The sequence below is a fragment of the Lynx rufus genome, unplaced genomic scaffold (genome assembly GCF_022079265.1).
Source record: "Lynx rufus isolate CCGP_SWC_20201006 ecotype Redwood Valley unplaced genomic scaffold, mLynRuf1.p SCAF_6, whole genome shotgun sequence".
Taxonomy (NCBI): Eukaryota; Metazoa; Chordata; class Mammalia; order Carnivora; family Felidae; genus Lynx; species Lynx rufus.
The window spans coordinates 100,955,308-100,973,219 of NW_025814878.1; the positions used below are offsets into that span (position 1 = coordinate 100,955,308).

Sequence of the window (17,912 nt, forward strand, 5' to 3'; positions counted from 1 at the left end):
ATTTTTATTATTAATACAACAATCCTAGTGAGTGTGAAGCAGTAGCTCATTGTCATTGTGGTTTGCAATTCCCTAATAATTAATGATGTTGAATATCTTGTCATGTACTTATTAGTCATTTGTGTATCTCCTTTGGAAAAATGTCTATTTCAGTCCTTTGCCCATTTTTGGATTAGGCTGTCTTTTTGCTGAGTTGTAATGACTCTTTATATGTAATACCAAACCCATTATATATTCCTGATACCAAATATAGGATTTATGCAAATATTTCCTCCCATTCTGTGGTAAATCTTTCACTTTCTTCATAATGTCCCTTCAGTGCACAAAAGTCCTTAATTTTAATGAATTACAATTTAGCTTTTTCTTTTCTAAAATTAATTACTTTTTAAATTTATATCCAAGTTAGTTAGCATGTAGTACAACAATGATTTCAGGAGTAGATTCCAATGATTCATCCCCTATGTATAATCCCCAGTGTTCATCCCAACAAGTGTCTTCCTTAATGCCCCTTACCCATTTAGCCCATCCCCGTTCCCACAACCCCTCCAGCAACCTTCTGTTCTCTACATTTAAGAGTCTTATGTTTTTATATTATTTTTGCTTCCCTTCCCTTATGTTCATCTGTTTTGTACCTTAAATTCCTCATGAGTGAAGTCATATGATACCTGTCTTTCTCTGATTAATTTCGCTTAACATGATACCCTCTAGTTCCATCCATGTGGTTGCAAATGGCAAGATCTCATTCTTTTTGATTGCCGAGTAATACTCCATTGTATGTATATACATATATATATATATATATATATATATATATATACCACTAGCTTTTTTTTTCTTTTGTTGTCTGAGCTTTTGGTGTCATATCTAAGAATCCATTGCCAAGCCCAAGGCGATCAAGATTTAGCCCTATGTTTTCTTCTAAGAGCTTTAGTTTTGTACCTCATAATTTAGGTGAAGGATCTATTTTCAGTCAGATTTTATATATGGTATGAGGCAGGGGTTCAATTTCATTCTTTTGTATGTGGATATCCAACTGTGCACAGCAGAATTTTAGTTTAGGTAGAAATTCACCAAAAACAAGAAGAAATTTAAGAAAAAAAAGTCTTATGTTATTTCTTCAAATGCCCAAAGAAAGAAATATGTAAGATACAGATGTTATAATTTAAGATAGAGAAAAGAATTATCATAAGAGTATAATTTTATTGAAAACAGCTAAAATATACGGCAGCTAAAAAAAATGCCATCAAAATAAATGAAAAATTCCACATCTTATTACAGAATACAAAAATATATTAACACTGTATGTAGTAAATTAATCCATCTGTTAATTCAGATGAGGCTTAGTTCCCTCCTGCATGAGTAAGAATAGATAAAATTCTCAAAAAACTAAAAACGGAAATACCATATGATCTAATAATTCCACTACTAGTTATTTACCTAAAGAAAATAAAAATACTAAAAGATAATATGCATCCCGGTTCATAACAACATTATTTGCAATAGTCAAGATACAGAGCCAGTTAAGTGTCCATCAACAGACAAATGGATAAGGTAGGGTGTGTGTGTGTGTGTGTGTGTGTGTGTGCACGCGTGCATGTGTATGTGTGCGTATGTATACATCCCGTTAAAGAAACAGTTTCCTACTCCAAGTGCATAGGAATACTAGCTTATGGTATCTTGCAAAATATTTGTGGCACCACCATCCACACAGAACTGCCTTTTTTAATGCATACTGTAAAGTAGGTAGAAGTTACTAGGTAAGGTATAAGGTATTTATATGGTAGGTTTAAGATGTAAGTTTCACTTACTGAAGAATGCCCTTTACCACTTCTCCATAGTTGCAACTTTGGTCATAAGGCAGGTACCTATCAATCTATTTCTGGATTCAAATTTAGGTACAATGAGAGGTAGAGGTTAAGACTTACTTCTTATATGGATATCAGTATCACTCATTTAATTCATCTTTTCGCTACTACAATGGCAACTTTGCTTATAAATCACAAGGACTTAAAGTCCTTCTAAATGCTTCTTGTTACCCTGACTACTTTGTCAGCTATTTCTATAATTAGACCAGCTTTCTTTTGACTGGCATTTGTCTGGCATATTTTTGTCTACTCTTTTAATTTAATCATTCCTGAATTCTTATCATTAAGATATGTCTCTTGTTAGCAGAATATGGTTGGATTTTTTTCTTTTTTTTTTTTTTTGAGTCTAACAATTTTTCTTTTAACTGGAATGTTTAGTCCAGTTATATTTTCTGTAATTACTTAGTATTTATTTTTTCTTGCTTGGTCTGTTTCATTTTCTCTCCTTGCTTTTTTGTATTTTCATTATTCTATGTTCTCCCATTATCTTTTTATACATTATTTTATTTTTTTGTAACTGCCTAGAGATTACAGCACATATCCTTGAAGTCATATATAAATTTTTCTACTGGCCCTAACACTTTAACTCCATTTACACCCCTGCTGCCTTGTTGCATTTTTATTTCTATAAATGCCCAGAAGGCATTATTAACATTTTATACAGTAAAATTTTAGATTTACCTATTTAAGCATTTTTTAAAGTGTATTTATTTTGAAAGAGGTAGAGCGAGGGAACGCACACACGTGCAAAAGGGAGAGGGGCAGAGAGAGGAGACACAGAGTCCCAAGCAGGCTCTGTGCTGCCAGCTCACTGCCCGACACAGGGCCTGAACTTATGAATCATGAGATCTTGACCTGAGCTGGAAATCAAGAGGTGGAAGCTTAACCAACTGAGCTACCCAAGCATCCCTATTTAAGCTTTTCTGTTGCTCTTGATTTCTGGATCTCCCAGCTGGTATTTGGAATCACTTCCATTCTGCCTGAATAACATCCTTTAAAACTGCCTAAAGTACTGGCATGCCAGTGATAAATTCTCTCAGATTTGACTGGCCTAAAAATGTCTTACTTCATCTTTTTTTCCTGAAGATATTTTCATTGGCAATATAATTATAGGTTAGCAGTTATTTCCTTTAACACTTTGGTGACATGATTCCATGGTCTTTCAGCTTCAAACTTTTTCCAATGAGAAGCAACTGTCACTCTTATTTTTGTTACTCTAAAATTAAATGTGTCTTATTCTCTGGCTGTTTTCAATATTATTTTTTGCTTATAGCAGCATGCCTAATAGTGAGTATATGGAGTAATTTTCTTTGCATATATCCAGACTGGGCTCCACAGTATTTCTTGATTCTGTAGCTTTTTGCTTCATCATTTTTGGAAGACTGGAAACCATTATACCTTCAAATAAGGTTTCTAGTCCCTTCTCTCTCCTCCCCATCTGGATCTTCAATTACATGTACATTAAACCTTTTCATTCTATTCTATATGTCTATTAAGATCTTTTCTATATTTTCCATCTTTCTTCCCACCATAAGCTTCAATTCAGAAATTTTCTTTTGAAAACACATACACATATATATTAACATATGCCCACACACATATATCATATACAGTTGACCCTGAACAACATGTTTGAACTGTGCAGGCCTACCTATATACAGATTTTTTAAATACGGTCCAGTACTATAAAGGTATTTCTTCTCCCTTATGATTTTAACATTTTTTTTCTACTTTACTGTGAGAATACAGTACATATTATATATAACATACAAAATATGTGTTGATCGATTGCTGTTATCAGTAAAACTTCTGGTGAACAGTAGGCTATTGGTTAAGTTTTTGTTGAGTCAAACTTGTACATACAGTGGGCCAGCGCCCCAACCCCTGCATTGTTCAAGGGTCCACTGTATATTTTATAGTTACACAAATTCATTTACACTTACATGGTTTTTAGTTATGCCAAAATTATCAATCACATCTTTTATTATTTTGAACATAAATTAGGCATAGATACTTTATAGCCTGTGTCTGATATTTCAAATACCTAGAACACTGTGGACCAGGTTTATTTTCTGTTTCTAGTCATGTGTCGTATCTCCAAGTATGTCTGGTTATTTCTCTATGAGTACGAGACATAAAACATTTGTGTGAAAATATACAAAGATAATTTAAAATTCTAGATGATGTCTTCTTCTCCAGGGAATAAGGGTTTACTTTGTTTCAGGCAGCGAGGCAAAGCCACGGTAAAATCCCAGAGCACCTTCTCTTCCAATCAGACTGAGACAATCAGCACGTGGGCTTCAGTGCTTTTGAGAGCTAGTTCTACTTCCATTTCACACTTCTTATTAAACGGAGTCTTTTTTGGAACCCAATTAAAGTTCAAGAGTCTACTAATGTATCTCCTTTTCTGTGGGCCCTAAACTCCAATTTTTGTCTTCTCAAACCCAAAAATACATTGAAAGTTCTTTTCATAGTCTCAGCTAGCACTTTCAGAAATGGCAAATGCCTCAAAAGGAAACACAGGCTCAAATGCCAGACTCACTTTCCTGGGCTCCCCTCCTCTCCTACATCTTGACCCTGTAACTTCTTGTACCCTTCATAGCTCTCCTATGTCTAGTATATATGTATATATTTCACACAACCTTTCCAGTTATTCTCACTCAGACCATTCTCTGCCTGTCTACATGATCACTCATCAGTTTTCTTCAAGAGTTCCAGTTCATCTAACAATTTCTCAAATGTACATATTCTAAGACTCTAAGCTAAACTCTTCCTATTCTGATTTTAAGCAACCTTCTCGAACAACCTTACCTGTATCCATAAATTTAACTAGCTAACTTCCAAGACAGCACCTTACAAATAAATGCTTAATACAAACTCTCAACAAGATTCATCCCATATTTCCTATATTCATATCAAACCGTGTATCAAAAGCTGAACTCGTGTATTTTCTCCTAGAAACTGTCTTTATTTTATTTTATAAATCACATCTCATTTTCCCATCCTCACAACCGTTAGGATCTAATTAGTCAACAAGATGTACTACTATAAACCTAAACCACCTCCCTTATGGGAGAACCTGAATATATCTCAACATCTTTAGCAGATAATGTAGCTGATTCACTCAAATCTATCCCACCTTCATACGATCATACCAAGCTATTAAATAGACAGCATTCTTTTTACATTTATCTGGAATTGAACACGTACCCCAAATTGGTCCAAGAAACTGAAGAGGACTTACTTTCCACAGGTGTGGAGAGGTTTTCCTCTTTCCTATTAAATGGACAAAATATCAAGTTGCCCTGATGGTCACAGTCAGCATTCCTGTGACCTCAAGGGAAACCAATCTGAAGACAAAGTAGACACTAAAGATGGCAAATGGAGAGAGATATAATCCAGGTCCATAATGAAATTATTCAATGGAGGGTCATAAGACTCCTACTTCTAGACTTCCAATTATATGAGACTGTTTCCCTATTGTTTCAGTTTGAATAAGGATTTTTATTCTTTGCTCTGAAACCATTCCAATTTCCTTTTTATCCATACCATCACCAAACCTATTCAAATAGCACTAAAACAGTTTCAGAAAAACCTATCTGAACATGTCACACCAGTTTTTAAAAGCCTTCCAATTACATAGTAATTATTGTATTAAATATCCCTTATTCATTATATATTTTGCAAGAAACTACAGAACCAATGTCAAATAAGATTCAGACACACACACACACTACACCTTTGCCCCATAGGGTTTAGTGGTTTAGTCAAATGTGGGAAAAAGACAGTATACAAAAAATACCTAGTGTACATGTAACATACAATAATGAGAAATAACTACTTTTAGACAGAGTAATAAAGAAAAGACTAATGTCAAAGAGGTGACATTAAGATGGAATCTGAAAAAATGAGAAGGAATCACGTATGGAAAGAATCTGAAGGAGTGCAAGATAAAGATGAGATGCCAGGAAAAGGATACTATACCATGCAACTGGGAGGGCAGAAAACTGATATTCTATGAATGTTATACACTGGGGGAGCCGACCACAAACAGTTAACAAGGGAAAACTCAATAGGGAGCCAGATCACTCAAAATCTGGTAGGCTATACTAAGGCTAATGTGGTCAAGAAAGTCTGCTTTTGGGAAGAAAACACTGTAGGCTAGAGTTTTTTCCCAAATGCAACAGAAAATGTTCAAATATATTAAGTTCATGTGTCATGCATCATAATGACCAACACATATTTATATGAAACATGTGCATATACCCTTTATTTCCACGATATAAATTCTGAAATCCTTATCACTACTTTAAATCCTTTTTGGTGCAAGGCAACATATAAACAGATAGTTAAATACAACTCTTTGCCATAGCATTTAAAGGCCTTTTATGAACTACATAAGTGGTTCTTAGTTTTATCTTCAGATTAGAATCCTGAGAAGAGCTTTAAAAATACTACTACCTGAGGGGCGTCTAGGTGGCTCAGTTGAGCGACCAACTTTGGCTGAGGTCACAATCTCGCTGTTTGTGAGTTCGAACTCCACATAGGGCTCACTGCTGTCAACCTGTCAGTGCAGATCTTCTGTCCTCCTCTCTGCCCTTCCCCCCGCCGGTGCTCCCCCGCAAAATAAATAAATATTAAAAAAAAATACTACTATCTGAGTTCTACCTTATAAAAATTCTGGAGAGGATCCTTAGTATCAGCATATTTTTATTTTTTTTTAAAAATTTTTTTTTCAACGTTTATTTATTTTTGGGACAGAGAGAGACAGAGCATGAACGAGGGAGGGGCAGAGAGAGAGGGAGACACAGAATCGGAAACAGGCTCCAGGCTCTGAGCCATCAGCCCAGAGCCCGACGCGGGGCTCGAACTCACGGACCGCGAGATCGTGACCTGGCTGAAGTTGGACGCTTAACCAACTGCGCCACCCAGGCGCCCCGTATCAGCATATTTTTAAAAGACACCCAGGTAATTCTAATATGCCACCAAGACCAAAAACAACTGCACCACGCTACATTTCTAGCTAATTTCTAGCTTCCTAAGTTACCTACAGCCATTTCTTGAATATGCTTTCTCTCATTCTTTTCACATTCTTTCTGTGGTCTGGAACCACCTTCTCTTTTCCAGTCAACACATTATGCTCATTTTCTAAGTCTCTGAATAATTACAATCTCCTCATTACCATGCACATGTTAACTATTCAACTAGAATTATTAGAGTATCACTTAAAATAGAAAAAAAAATTAAATCCTCATGATTAACAGAAGCCAGTTGCCTCATACATACATATTTATTGGTTTTATGTTATTGCATATTTGACATTTATTAAAAGTCTGTCCCAAAAAAAAAATCAAAAAAAAAAAAAAAAAAAGGGGCGCCTGGGTGGCGCAGTCGGTTAAGCGTCCGACTTCAGCCAGGTCACGATCTCGCGGTCCGTGAGTTCGAGCCCCGCGTCGGGCTCTGGGCTGATGGCTCAGAGCCTGGAGCCTGTTTCCCATTCTGTGTCTCCCTCTCTCTCTGGCCCTCCCCTGTTCATGCTCTGTCTCTCTCTGTCCCAAAAATAAATAAACGTTGAAAAAAAAAAAAAATTAAAAAAAAAGTCTGTCCCATGTGTGGGTTAAGTATAATAAAGAATATTTGCTACTTCTTAAGAGGTCAAGATTATTTTTAGGTTCAAACAGGAGTGATATATTACAGATACCAAAATATTCTTTGTAGAACATTAGAGATAAGTACTATTTCCTTTTTGGTAAGCATACTAAATATATAATACAATGGAGTTCTACCACAGGTCTCTCAACTCAAGAGTCTGTACTACAGACTGCATCACAGATAAAAAGGCATGCATTTGAGTTCAGGGTCTCCAATAATAACTGCCGCTAAATGAGTCAAACACACAGATCTTGATTTTAATTCCATACTAAATTGTATTACACCAAAATTCCAGAGCACATACTAATTGAAAAGCATATTTTGAATACTGATTTCCAAATCACTCTGTAATATGAAGAATACTATCCATAGCCAGCACATGAATAGAAAACTACACATTTTTATCACATTTCAATTCCATTAAGTTTTTACTCTGCATTCCTTTTACTGACTCATAGGAAGAAGAGAATACTCCTAAGCAAACAAGACCTCCAGACTTACAGGCAATATGTTCAATTATGTACCAAGACCAATTTTGCCAGCTTGGAATTCAACGTAAGGCAAAAATACCAAGAATGAGGAGAAAAAAATAAACAAAACATGTTCTACCACTAGGCCCTCCATAAAAGAAATTCGTTAAAAATGTAAGTATGGGGTGCCTGGGTGGCTCAGTCGGTTAAGCACCCGACTTCAGCTCAGGTCATGACCTCACGGTTCGTGGGTTCGAGCCCCGCATCGGGCTCTGTCCTAACAGCTCCGAGCCTGGAGTCTGCTTCAGATTCTCTGTCTCCCTCTCTCTCTGCCCCTCCCTTGCTCACGCTCTGTCTTCCTTTCTCTCAAAAATAAATAAACATTAAAAAAAATATATATATAAAATACACACACACACACACACATACACAGACACACATATAGGTAGAAAATATGAAATACAAACAAATCAAAGTACAAACAGCAATGAATATGAACAAATCCAAACACTGACTGGGAATCAGGAGAATGCAGATGATGGTTAAGCCATGAGCTTTATATATCTGACTGTCCGAAGAATCAAAAATAAAACAAAAATCCAACTCTGATAGTCTTTATTAATTTTTAGTTCAGCAATTGAGCAAATGAATTAATTAATGATGCTACTGGACCTTTGTGTGGGAACCAGCAGCAGTCACGCAACCTTCTGCAAGAGAAAATCTTACACAGTAAAGTACAACTGTTTCCAAAAGATAGGGTAAGATTCACAATTCAATCTACTGGGGTTCAGAGTCCCAGAAATCGGCCAACTAGATCATGAAAATCTGTAGTCTCGTGTATTAACAATGAATTCCTAGCATGTGACTACATTTCCCCAGCAACAATAACTTGTCTCCCTTAATGTCAGATACAGAGACAAAAAAACTCAAGAGGAACATCTACCAGCACAACTCTCCCTTCCTATTCTAATTAGGAAACAATACTGCCAATATTAACATATTGGTGTTTACTTCCTGCCTGGAGGTGTGTGCCATCTGGTTATGTTCTGCTTATGAACTGACTGAAAAATAACAAACTCGGTCTTAACACCTGCAGGTATAGAAACTCTAGAGAAAAATGCTCCTCAAGCAAGTGAGCGCAGATTCACTGCCTCCACCAGTAAGTGTTGAATGGCTGGACTTTAGCCCATTATGCCCTTCCTATGGATGTGACTGAGGCTACCAAGGAGAACATGTACATAAAGGTAAACACTTAAATGACTTACAAGCCTAATAGAGCTCCTACACATTTATATGCCTCACTGCCTGGCACTCCAAAATAAACATTAGTTGCTCCCTTCCTTTCATACATAGTTCATACCAAGAACAAGTCATTGAGAATGGAGTGGGTTACTGAGAGGTATGTCCAAGAAACGTTTTCCAAACCACAGGAGGAAAAACTTCTGCTTCAAAAGTGTTGATATTATTATTCTAATGAAGCATAATATGGCCAGCATTCAGGTATCTCTGAGAAATTAGGGGGCAGAAAACTGCTAAGCATGTTTGAGAAAATCTACATGTTGGCACGGGCAGGAAGTAGTCAAGATTTAAACTCCATTCTTTTTTTAAATTTCTTTTTAATGTTTATTTTTGAGAGAGAGAGAGAGAGAGACAGAGCACGAGCAGGGGATGGGCAGAAAGAGAGGGAGACAGAATCCAAAGCAGGCTCCAGGTTCCGAGCTGTCAGCACAGAGCCTGACATGGGGCTCGAACCCATGAATCATGAGATCATGACCAGAACTGAAGTTGGACACAACCAACTGAGCCACCCAGGTGCCCCTATAATAGCTGTTTTAATGTCCTTGCTATTTCCATCATCTCTTGCCATTTCTGGGTCTGTTTCATTGACTAATTCTTCTAGTTACAGGTTGCTATTATCCTGCTCCTTTCCATGCCTAATAATTTTTTATCAGATAATGGACACTATATATTTAAAAAAAAATTTTTTTTAACGTTTATTTATTTTTGAGACAGGGAGAGACAGAGCATGAACGGGGGAGGGTCAGAGAAAGAGGGAGCCACAGAATCCGAAACAGGCTCCAGGCTCTGAGCTGTCAGCACAGAGCCCGACATGGGGCTCAAACTCACAGACCGCGAGATAATGACCTGAGCTGAAGTCGGATGCTTAACCGACTGAGCCACCCGGGCGCCCCAGACACTATATATTTAACACTCTCAGGTGTTATACTCTTCCAAATTGTATAGAATCCTGTTCAGGAAATAGTTCAATCTGCTTCCAAGGTAAATGTGAAGACGACTTTAGTCTAAGGTGATATAATCTTTTATGGACTCCATCCTACACTTTATGAAGTCTTTCCCCTGTGGCTTGTGGGAACATGAACTATTAGTGAGTTCCAAAAACTGCTTCACCAAATGCTTTCTAGTAGTTATTTCTCTACCTGTGGAAGTTTTCTTTCATGTGTATATAATTCACAGTACTCAGCCAAAGCCTCATGGTAAGCTGTACTGAGATCTCAGAATGTTCTCTGTGCAGTTCCCTGTTTCTGTGCACAGAAAATAGTTATTTTCTCCAAATTAATAATAACAAAAAAAAATGATGTTTTTAACAAAATAGATATGGTACCTTGGAATACTTTCCAAGTTTATATGACAAATACAGACAGTGAAAATTAAATAATACATAACAAATCACTTCCATGTTAGAACTCACTTTTAAAAAAAATTTTTTTTAACATTCATTTATTTTTGAGAGACAGAGAGCATGAGCAGAAAAGGGGAAGAAATAGAGGGAGACACAGAATCCAAAGCAGGCTCCAGGCTCTGAGCAAGCTGTCCACGCAGAGGGAGATCATGACCTGAGCCGAAGTTGGACGCTCAATTGACTGAGCCACCCAGGCACCCCATAACTCACTCTTACACCTAAGAATTTTTTAAAATTTATTTTGAGGGGCGCCTGGGTGGCGCAGTCGGTTAAGCGTCCGACTTCAGCCAGGTCATGATCTCGCGGTCCGTGAGTTCGAGCCCCGCGTCAGGCTCTGGGCTGATGGCTCAGAGCCTGGAGCCTGTTTCCGATTCTGTGTCTCCCTCTCTCTCTGCCCCTCCCCCGTTCATGCTCTGTCTCTCTCTGTCCCAAAAATAAATAAAAAACGTTGAAAAAAAAAAAAATTTTAAAAAATTTATTTTGAGACTCCAAAAAAGATAAAGTATAACTATTTAATGCTTACTTTCGTTATTTTTTGAAAAAACAAATAATAATAATAATAATATAATGAAATACTATAACCTTACTGAAGTAATAGTTTAACTTTTTAATGAATGTAAATTGGTATCAGTTTGAGTAAAACCTTAATTTCCTATCACTCTTGATAAAGTACTTCCTCCCAGAAAACTCCAAATAAATACTGAACAGTTGTTAAAAATCAGTGTAAATCTGACGAATGGATAAAGAAGATGTGGTTTATATACACAATGGAATACTACCTGGCAATGAGAAAGAATGAAATCCTGCCATTTGCAGCAACGTGGATGGAACTGGAGGGTATTATGCTAAGTGAAATAAGTCAGTAAGAGAAAGATACCATATATTTTCACTCATATGTGGATCCTGAGAAACTTAACAGAAGACCATGGGGGAGGGGAAGAGGGGGGAAAAAAGTTACAGAGAGGGAAGTAGGCAAACCATGAGAGACTCTTAAATACTGAGAACAAACTGAGGGTTGATGGGGGATGGGGGGGGTGGGTGATGGGTATTGAGGAGGGCACCTGTTGGGATGAGCACTGGGTATTGTATGGAAACCAATTTGACAATAAATTATATTTAATAATAAAAAAATCAGTGTAAATCAATCAATGTGGAGAGATATTATTATTTACAATGACAAATCCAAAGAAGAATTATTTTTCTGAAAGTGGAAGAATTACCCTTACCTTTTTCTTCTGGCTTTATAGGAAAATACTTCTTTTCTGTAGCTATTAGCTCAGGCTTTGGAGCTAAGGAAAAAAGCCAAAATTAGTACTTAAAAAAATTAGTTTCAAAGCACAAAAACAATTATACTACTAAGCAGAAAAGGTCAGTTTAAAAATAACATCAGAGGAAAACATGACTTAACAGAAACAACAATGTACCATAATCACTAGGCTAACTATCTAATCCTGCACCTACCACCATTACATGGCTGAGTAGTAACTCTGGTCTCAGTTCCTTCTTTGCCAAATGAAGGTGTTCATACCCTCTACAACACCACTCTCCAGTAGAACTTTTCCATGATGATGGAAATATTCTATTTTTGTGTTATCAATACTGAGTGTGTTGACTTGAAATACTACTACTGTGACTGGGGAATTGAATATTTTATTTGATTTAACTTTAATTAAATTTTGAAAGCCCCAATATGACTAGTGAATAAAAAGCCTAGAACACCAACTTCCATAAAAATTACTTTTAACTTATGCTTTCCTTGCTCTGGGATTAAGTCAGCAAATACAAAGATCAAAACTTGGAGTAGGAAAGGACCTGTATTATTTCTTAAAAGAGCAAATCTTTCAAGAAAATAATTGTACCTCACTTATAAAAATCAAAAATTAGGGGCTAGGGACACCTAGGTGGTTCAGTTAAATGTGGACTCTTGATTTGGGCTCAGGTCATGATCTTCTCCTGGTTGTGAGATGAAATTCCACATCGGGTTCCATGTTGACAGCTCAGAGCCTGCTTGGGATTCTCTCTTTCCATCTCTCTGCCCCTCCCCCTCCCCCACCCCCTTGAAAGAAGAGAAGGGAAGAGAAGAGAAGAGAAGAGAAGAGAAGAGAAGAGAAGAGAAGAGAAGAGAAGAGGAGAGAAAAAGAAAACAAAAAACTAGAAAGTAACAGAAGAGGAGAGAAAAGAAAAAGAGAAACAAAAAGAGAGAAAGAGAAAGAGAAAGAGAAAGAAAAAGAAAAAGAAAAAAAGAAAAAGAGAAGAAAAGAAAAAAAAAAGAAAAAAAGGAGAAGAAATGAAATTAGGATCTAAAACTTACAGAAATAGACAAAGGGCCAGATTATGAAACTGTAACTCTGGAAAACTCTTCTAAGTATACCATAATATATTCAACTGCTTAAAAAAATAAAAATAAACTCTTCGAGTTTGTTTAACCCTTCAGCATACTCTCTGAAGAAATACAAATAATTAGTATTTATATGAGACATTAACAAATGAATTTAATGTGAAAAAGTGGAATAACTAATTAGTCAGGTCAATATATTAAGTATTCTATTCTTTTAATTTTTAAAAATTATTTTTGTTTTTGAGAGACAGAATATGAGTGGGGGAAGGGTAGAGAGAGGGGGAGACACAGAATCCAAAGCAGGCTCCATGCTCTTAGTTGTCAGCACAGAGCCCAACGTGGGGCCTGAACCTACAAACTGCAAGATCATGACCTGAGCAGAAGTTGGACGCTTAACCAACTGACCCACACAGGTGCCCCTGAAGTATACTATTCTAAATGCATTTAAACTTGGTCAGTTTTCTTAATTAGAAATGACAGGGGCACGTGGGTGGCTCAAAGTGTCCCTCTCTTGATTTCGGCTCAGGTCATGATCTCACGGTTTGTGGGTTCGAGCCCCACATCAAGCTCTGCACAGTGCAGAGCCTGCTTGGGATTCTCTATCTCTCCCTCTTTCTCTCTGGCCCTCCCCTGCTTGCTCTCTTTCTCTCTTTCAAGACTAATAAACTTAAATTGTGTGTGTGTGGGGGAAATATGACAAGTCATAACTAAAGTATACAAATTATTTTTAACATCCTATTGTATACAATTTATACTTAAAAAATACAGACTTAATGCATGTGAACACTCAATTTTTATGTATTTCTAGAATTTGTATATATTACATCATATTTGGTTTTTGCTCATATAAATAAATGGTTTACTTAAAATCCAATTTCACCATTTTATAACTTGAAAATATGAAAAACAGCAAACTGAATAATGTGTTTCCTACATACCTGGACCCTTAGCAGGAGGTGGTGGTTTCTTTGGTTTCTATTAAAATAACAATGGTAAAAATATGTGAATACTTACATCTTACATATGCTTAAAATAACTTCTGATCGTTATTAATCTAAATTATATGAGTATCTGTTATAAAATAGTAAGATCTTAACAACCAAAAGGCCACTGACAAAAAATTTATTCTATTAGAACAAATGCCTTCTTGATCAAAATTCAAATATGTCAAAACTTACCAGTGATTATGATAAATCTAAAAAATCTTAATGATAATCAGGGGCACCTGGGTGGCTCAGACGACTAAGCATCCAACTTTGGCTCAGGTCATGATCTCACAATTTGTGAGTTCAAGCCCCACGTCAGGCTCCCTCCTTTCGGCACGGAGCCTGTTTTGGATGCTCTGACTCCCTCTCTGCTCCTTCCCTACTCTTTCTCTCTCTCTCTAAAATAAAGAAGCATTAAAAAAATCATAATGATAATCAAAAATATTCATTATTGCCTCCCCTACTTTAAGATTCCAAGGCACAATTTTACCTCTCTTTAACAGCTGAGTACTGGGGAAAAGGAGAGAGAAGAGACTGTTTTTAAAACAAACAACAACAAAAAAAAGAGTCACCTAATAAATATATCTAGCTTATACTCTTGATTCTTCAGAACTCTCAAAGAGAAGATTCAAGGAAAAAGCCTGTTTTTCTTCAATTTATTCAAATTTATTGGGTTTAGCATTTATTCATTTTTAAGACTTAATGACATCAAAAACTTGAGACGTGAATCAGGTTTTCCCAAATTAAAATTAACTGATAGTGCTGTATGAACACTAAATAAGCCCTCCCAAATAATGTGTTCCTTGGGTATAAAAATAAAGCACCCGGAAGGCTGAATACTGAATGAAATCGAGCAAAAGAAGGGCCTCAGACAACATTAACCCATAGAGTAACCTCTAGTGATTCACTTAACTACATAAAGACTGCAAAGTTTGGAAATTTCAACATTGGCTTAAATAAAATCCAGCAGACCATCTTGCTCTCAGTGTCTGCTCTCCAACTCCATTAGAAAAGGAGCAAGGAGGAGGCAGTCCAAGATGATGGAATAGGAAGACTCTGAACTGACCTTCTCTCGTGGACACGATAAAACTACACCTACATACAGAGCAATTCTTCCTTAAAAATTGAGGGTGGACTGAACAGCTTCTGTACAACAAACAACAGAGGGACCACACAGAGCACAGTAGGAGACAAGGTAACAACACAAAACACACCCCAGATGTAAGGACTTGCAGTAGGGGGTATCATTGAGGGTCCCATGCAGACACACCTGCCCTGGGGCACAGAAACAAAAGAGCAATTTAAAGGCAAGTAGACTATAAGTGAAGACCATAGAGCTTCTGCCAAATGGTGGAAGGAACTGCTAGAACTCTCTCCAGGGTCGGAGATGCCTGAAATTGCCACTATTTCTTTCCCAACGCTCTACTTTGACAGTGCCAATGAAAGCAGAGTCCAGGCACTCTTGCTGGCCTATTAAAACTGCCCCAGCAAGTCCCAGGCCCCTAAGCTTTCCCACCAAGACAGCCTATTGCCTTTGCCAGCCCCAGCTCTAGCCATCCCAACAAGGTGGCCCTGGAAGCTCCAGCATACCCCAGGCCTGCACACAACAGCTCAAGCCCTCCCGCCCGTGTGGCCCTGGCACAGAGTACATTGGAATGCCTGGTCCCATGTCCACACCAGCTCAAGTCTTACACCAACGAGTCCGCGCCAGCTCTAGCCGCAGCCATCCTGCCCATGTGACCTATTGTAGCAAGCCCCAGGGCAACCCTAGCTCACGCCTACTCCAGCTCCAGCTGCCCAACCAAATCCTGTTGGCATACACAGTAAACAAAGGGGACACTGCTACATAAGGCCACTCCTTCAAGACCAAGAGTTAGCTGTTCTGCCAAATTTACAGACACAAATGCAGAAAGACAAACAACATAAGGAAACAGAATGTTCAAAACAAGAGAACAACATAAAACCTCAGAAAAAAAAACCCTAATAGAGGTAATTAATTTACTTGATAAGCAATTCAAAGTAATGGTCATAAAGATGCTTGCTCAACTTAGAAGAATGAAGAAATACAGTAAGAACCTTAACAAAGCGGTAGAAAATATAAGAAGGTACCAAAAAGCAGTCAGAGCTGAAAATTTCAATAACTGAACTAAGAAATACACTAGAGGACATCAACAGATTAGAGCATACGGAAGAATGGATCACTTGAATGGAAGATAGAATAGTGGAAATCACCCAATCAGAACAGCAAAAGAAGAAAGAATTTTTAAAAAATGAGAATAGTTTAAGAGACTTCAGAAATGACAATAATTGTACTAATATTCACATTGTAGGGGTTTCAGAAGGATAAAAATAAGAGACAGAAAATCTGTTTGAAGAAATAATGGCTACAAACATCCTTAACCTAGTAAAGGAAAGACATCCATGTCCAGGAAGTACAGAGTTCCAAACAAGATGAAACCAAAGAGAGCCATACAAAGATATATTATAATTAAAAATGGCAAAAGTTAGGGGCGCCTGTGTGGCTTAGTCAGTTAAGTGTCCAACTTCAGTTCAGGCCATGAACTGACAGTACGGAGACTGGAGCCTTCTTCAGTCTCTGCCTCCCTCTCTCTCCGTCCCTCTCTCTCCCTCCCTCCCTTTCTCTCTCTCTCTCTCTCAAAAACAAACAGTAAAAAAAAAAAAAAAATTAATAAGAAATAAATTCCAAAGACTGAAATCATAACAAGTATCTTTGCCAACCCCAACGGTATGAAATTAGAAATTAACTGCAAGAAGAAACCTGGAAAAGCACAAACATATGGAGACTAAACAATGCTACTAAACAATCAATGGGTCAACAAAGAAATCAAAGAGAAAATAAAAAACTATGTTGAAACAAATGAAAAATAGAAACACAACTTTCAAACCTATAGAACACATCAAAAGCAGTTCTAACAGACAAGTTTATAGCAATCTCAAGAAATATGAAAATTCCCAAATAAACAGTATTAATTTACATGTAAAGAAACTAGAAAAAGAACAAAACCCCAAGTTAGGAGAACAAAGACCAAAGCAGAAATAAAATGAAACAGAGATTGAAAAACAGACAAGATCAATGAAATTAAAAGATTACTGAAAAGATAAACAAAATCAATAAACCTCTAGTCAAAATCATGAAGAGAAAAAGACAGGACCCAAATAAATAAATTAAACACCAGAAGCTATAACTGACACGATAAAAATATAAAGGATCCTAAGAAATTAGTACAATTACATGCCAACAAATTGGCAAACACAGAAGAAATGGATAATCATGATAACCACATAAAAAGTATGATTCTAGAAATGTATCCATTTCTTCTGGGTTCCAAGACTTGATCACAAAAAAATAATAAATAGACCGATTACAAATAATAAAATTCAATCAGTAATTTTAAAACTCCCAGAAACAAAGGTCCAGGACCAGAGAGCTTCACAGATGAATTCTACCAACATTTAAAGAGTTAGTAACTATCCTTCTCAAATTATTCCAAAAAATCAAAGAAGAAGGAATGCTTCCAAACTCATTTTACAAGGCCAGCATTACCCTGATATCAAAACCAGTCAGATATCACACACACAAAAAGAAAATTACAGGCAATATCCCTGGTGAATATAGATGTAAAAATTGCCAACAAAATATTAGCAAAATGAATTGAACAATATGTCAAAAGGATCATATACCATGATCACGTGGGACTTATTTCAGGGATGCAAGAATGACTCAACATTTGCAAATCAATCAACATAACACACCATTTTAACAAAATGAAGGATAAAAATCATATCATCTTAACAGATGCAGAAAGACCGTTTAAAAAAATACAATATCCATTTATAAAAACTCTCTCAACAAAGTGGGTATAGAAGGAATGTACATCA

General features: G+C 36.8%; 1 protein-coding gene across 1 annotated transcript in view; it reads right to left on the minus strand.

Annotated features, from left to right (window-relative positions):
- CD2AP (CD2 associated protein) overlaps positions 1 to 17,912 on the minus strand; it is a 144,698-nt gene that overhangs the window by 26,859 nt on the left and 99,927 nt on the right. Inside the window, exons 10-11 of the mRNA XM_047101876.1 lie at positions 13,965 to 14,001; positions 11,915 to 11,977 (exon numbers count right to left, since the gene is read on the minus strand). Coding sequence (XP_046957832.1) covers positions 11,915 to 11,977; positions 13,965 to 14,001 — 100 coding nt within the window. The remainder of the gene's footprint in view (positions 1 to 11,914; positions 11,978 to 13,964; positions 14,002 to 17,912) is intronic.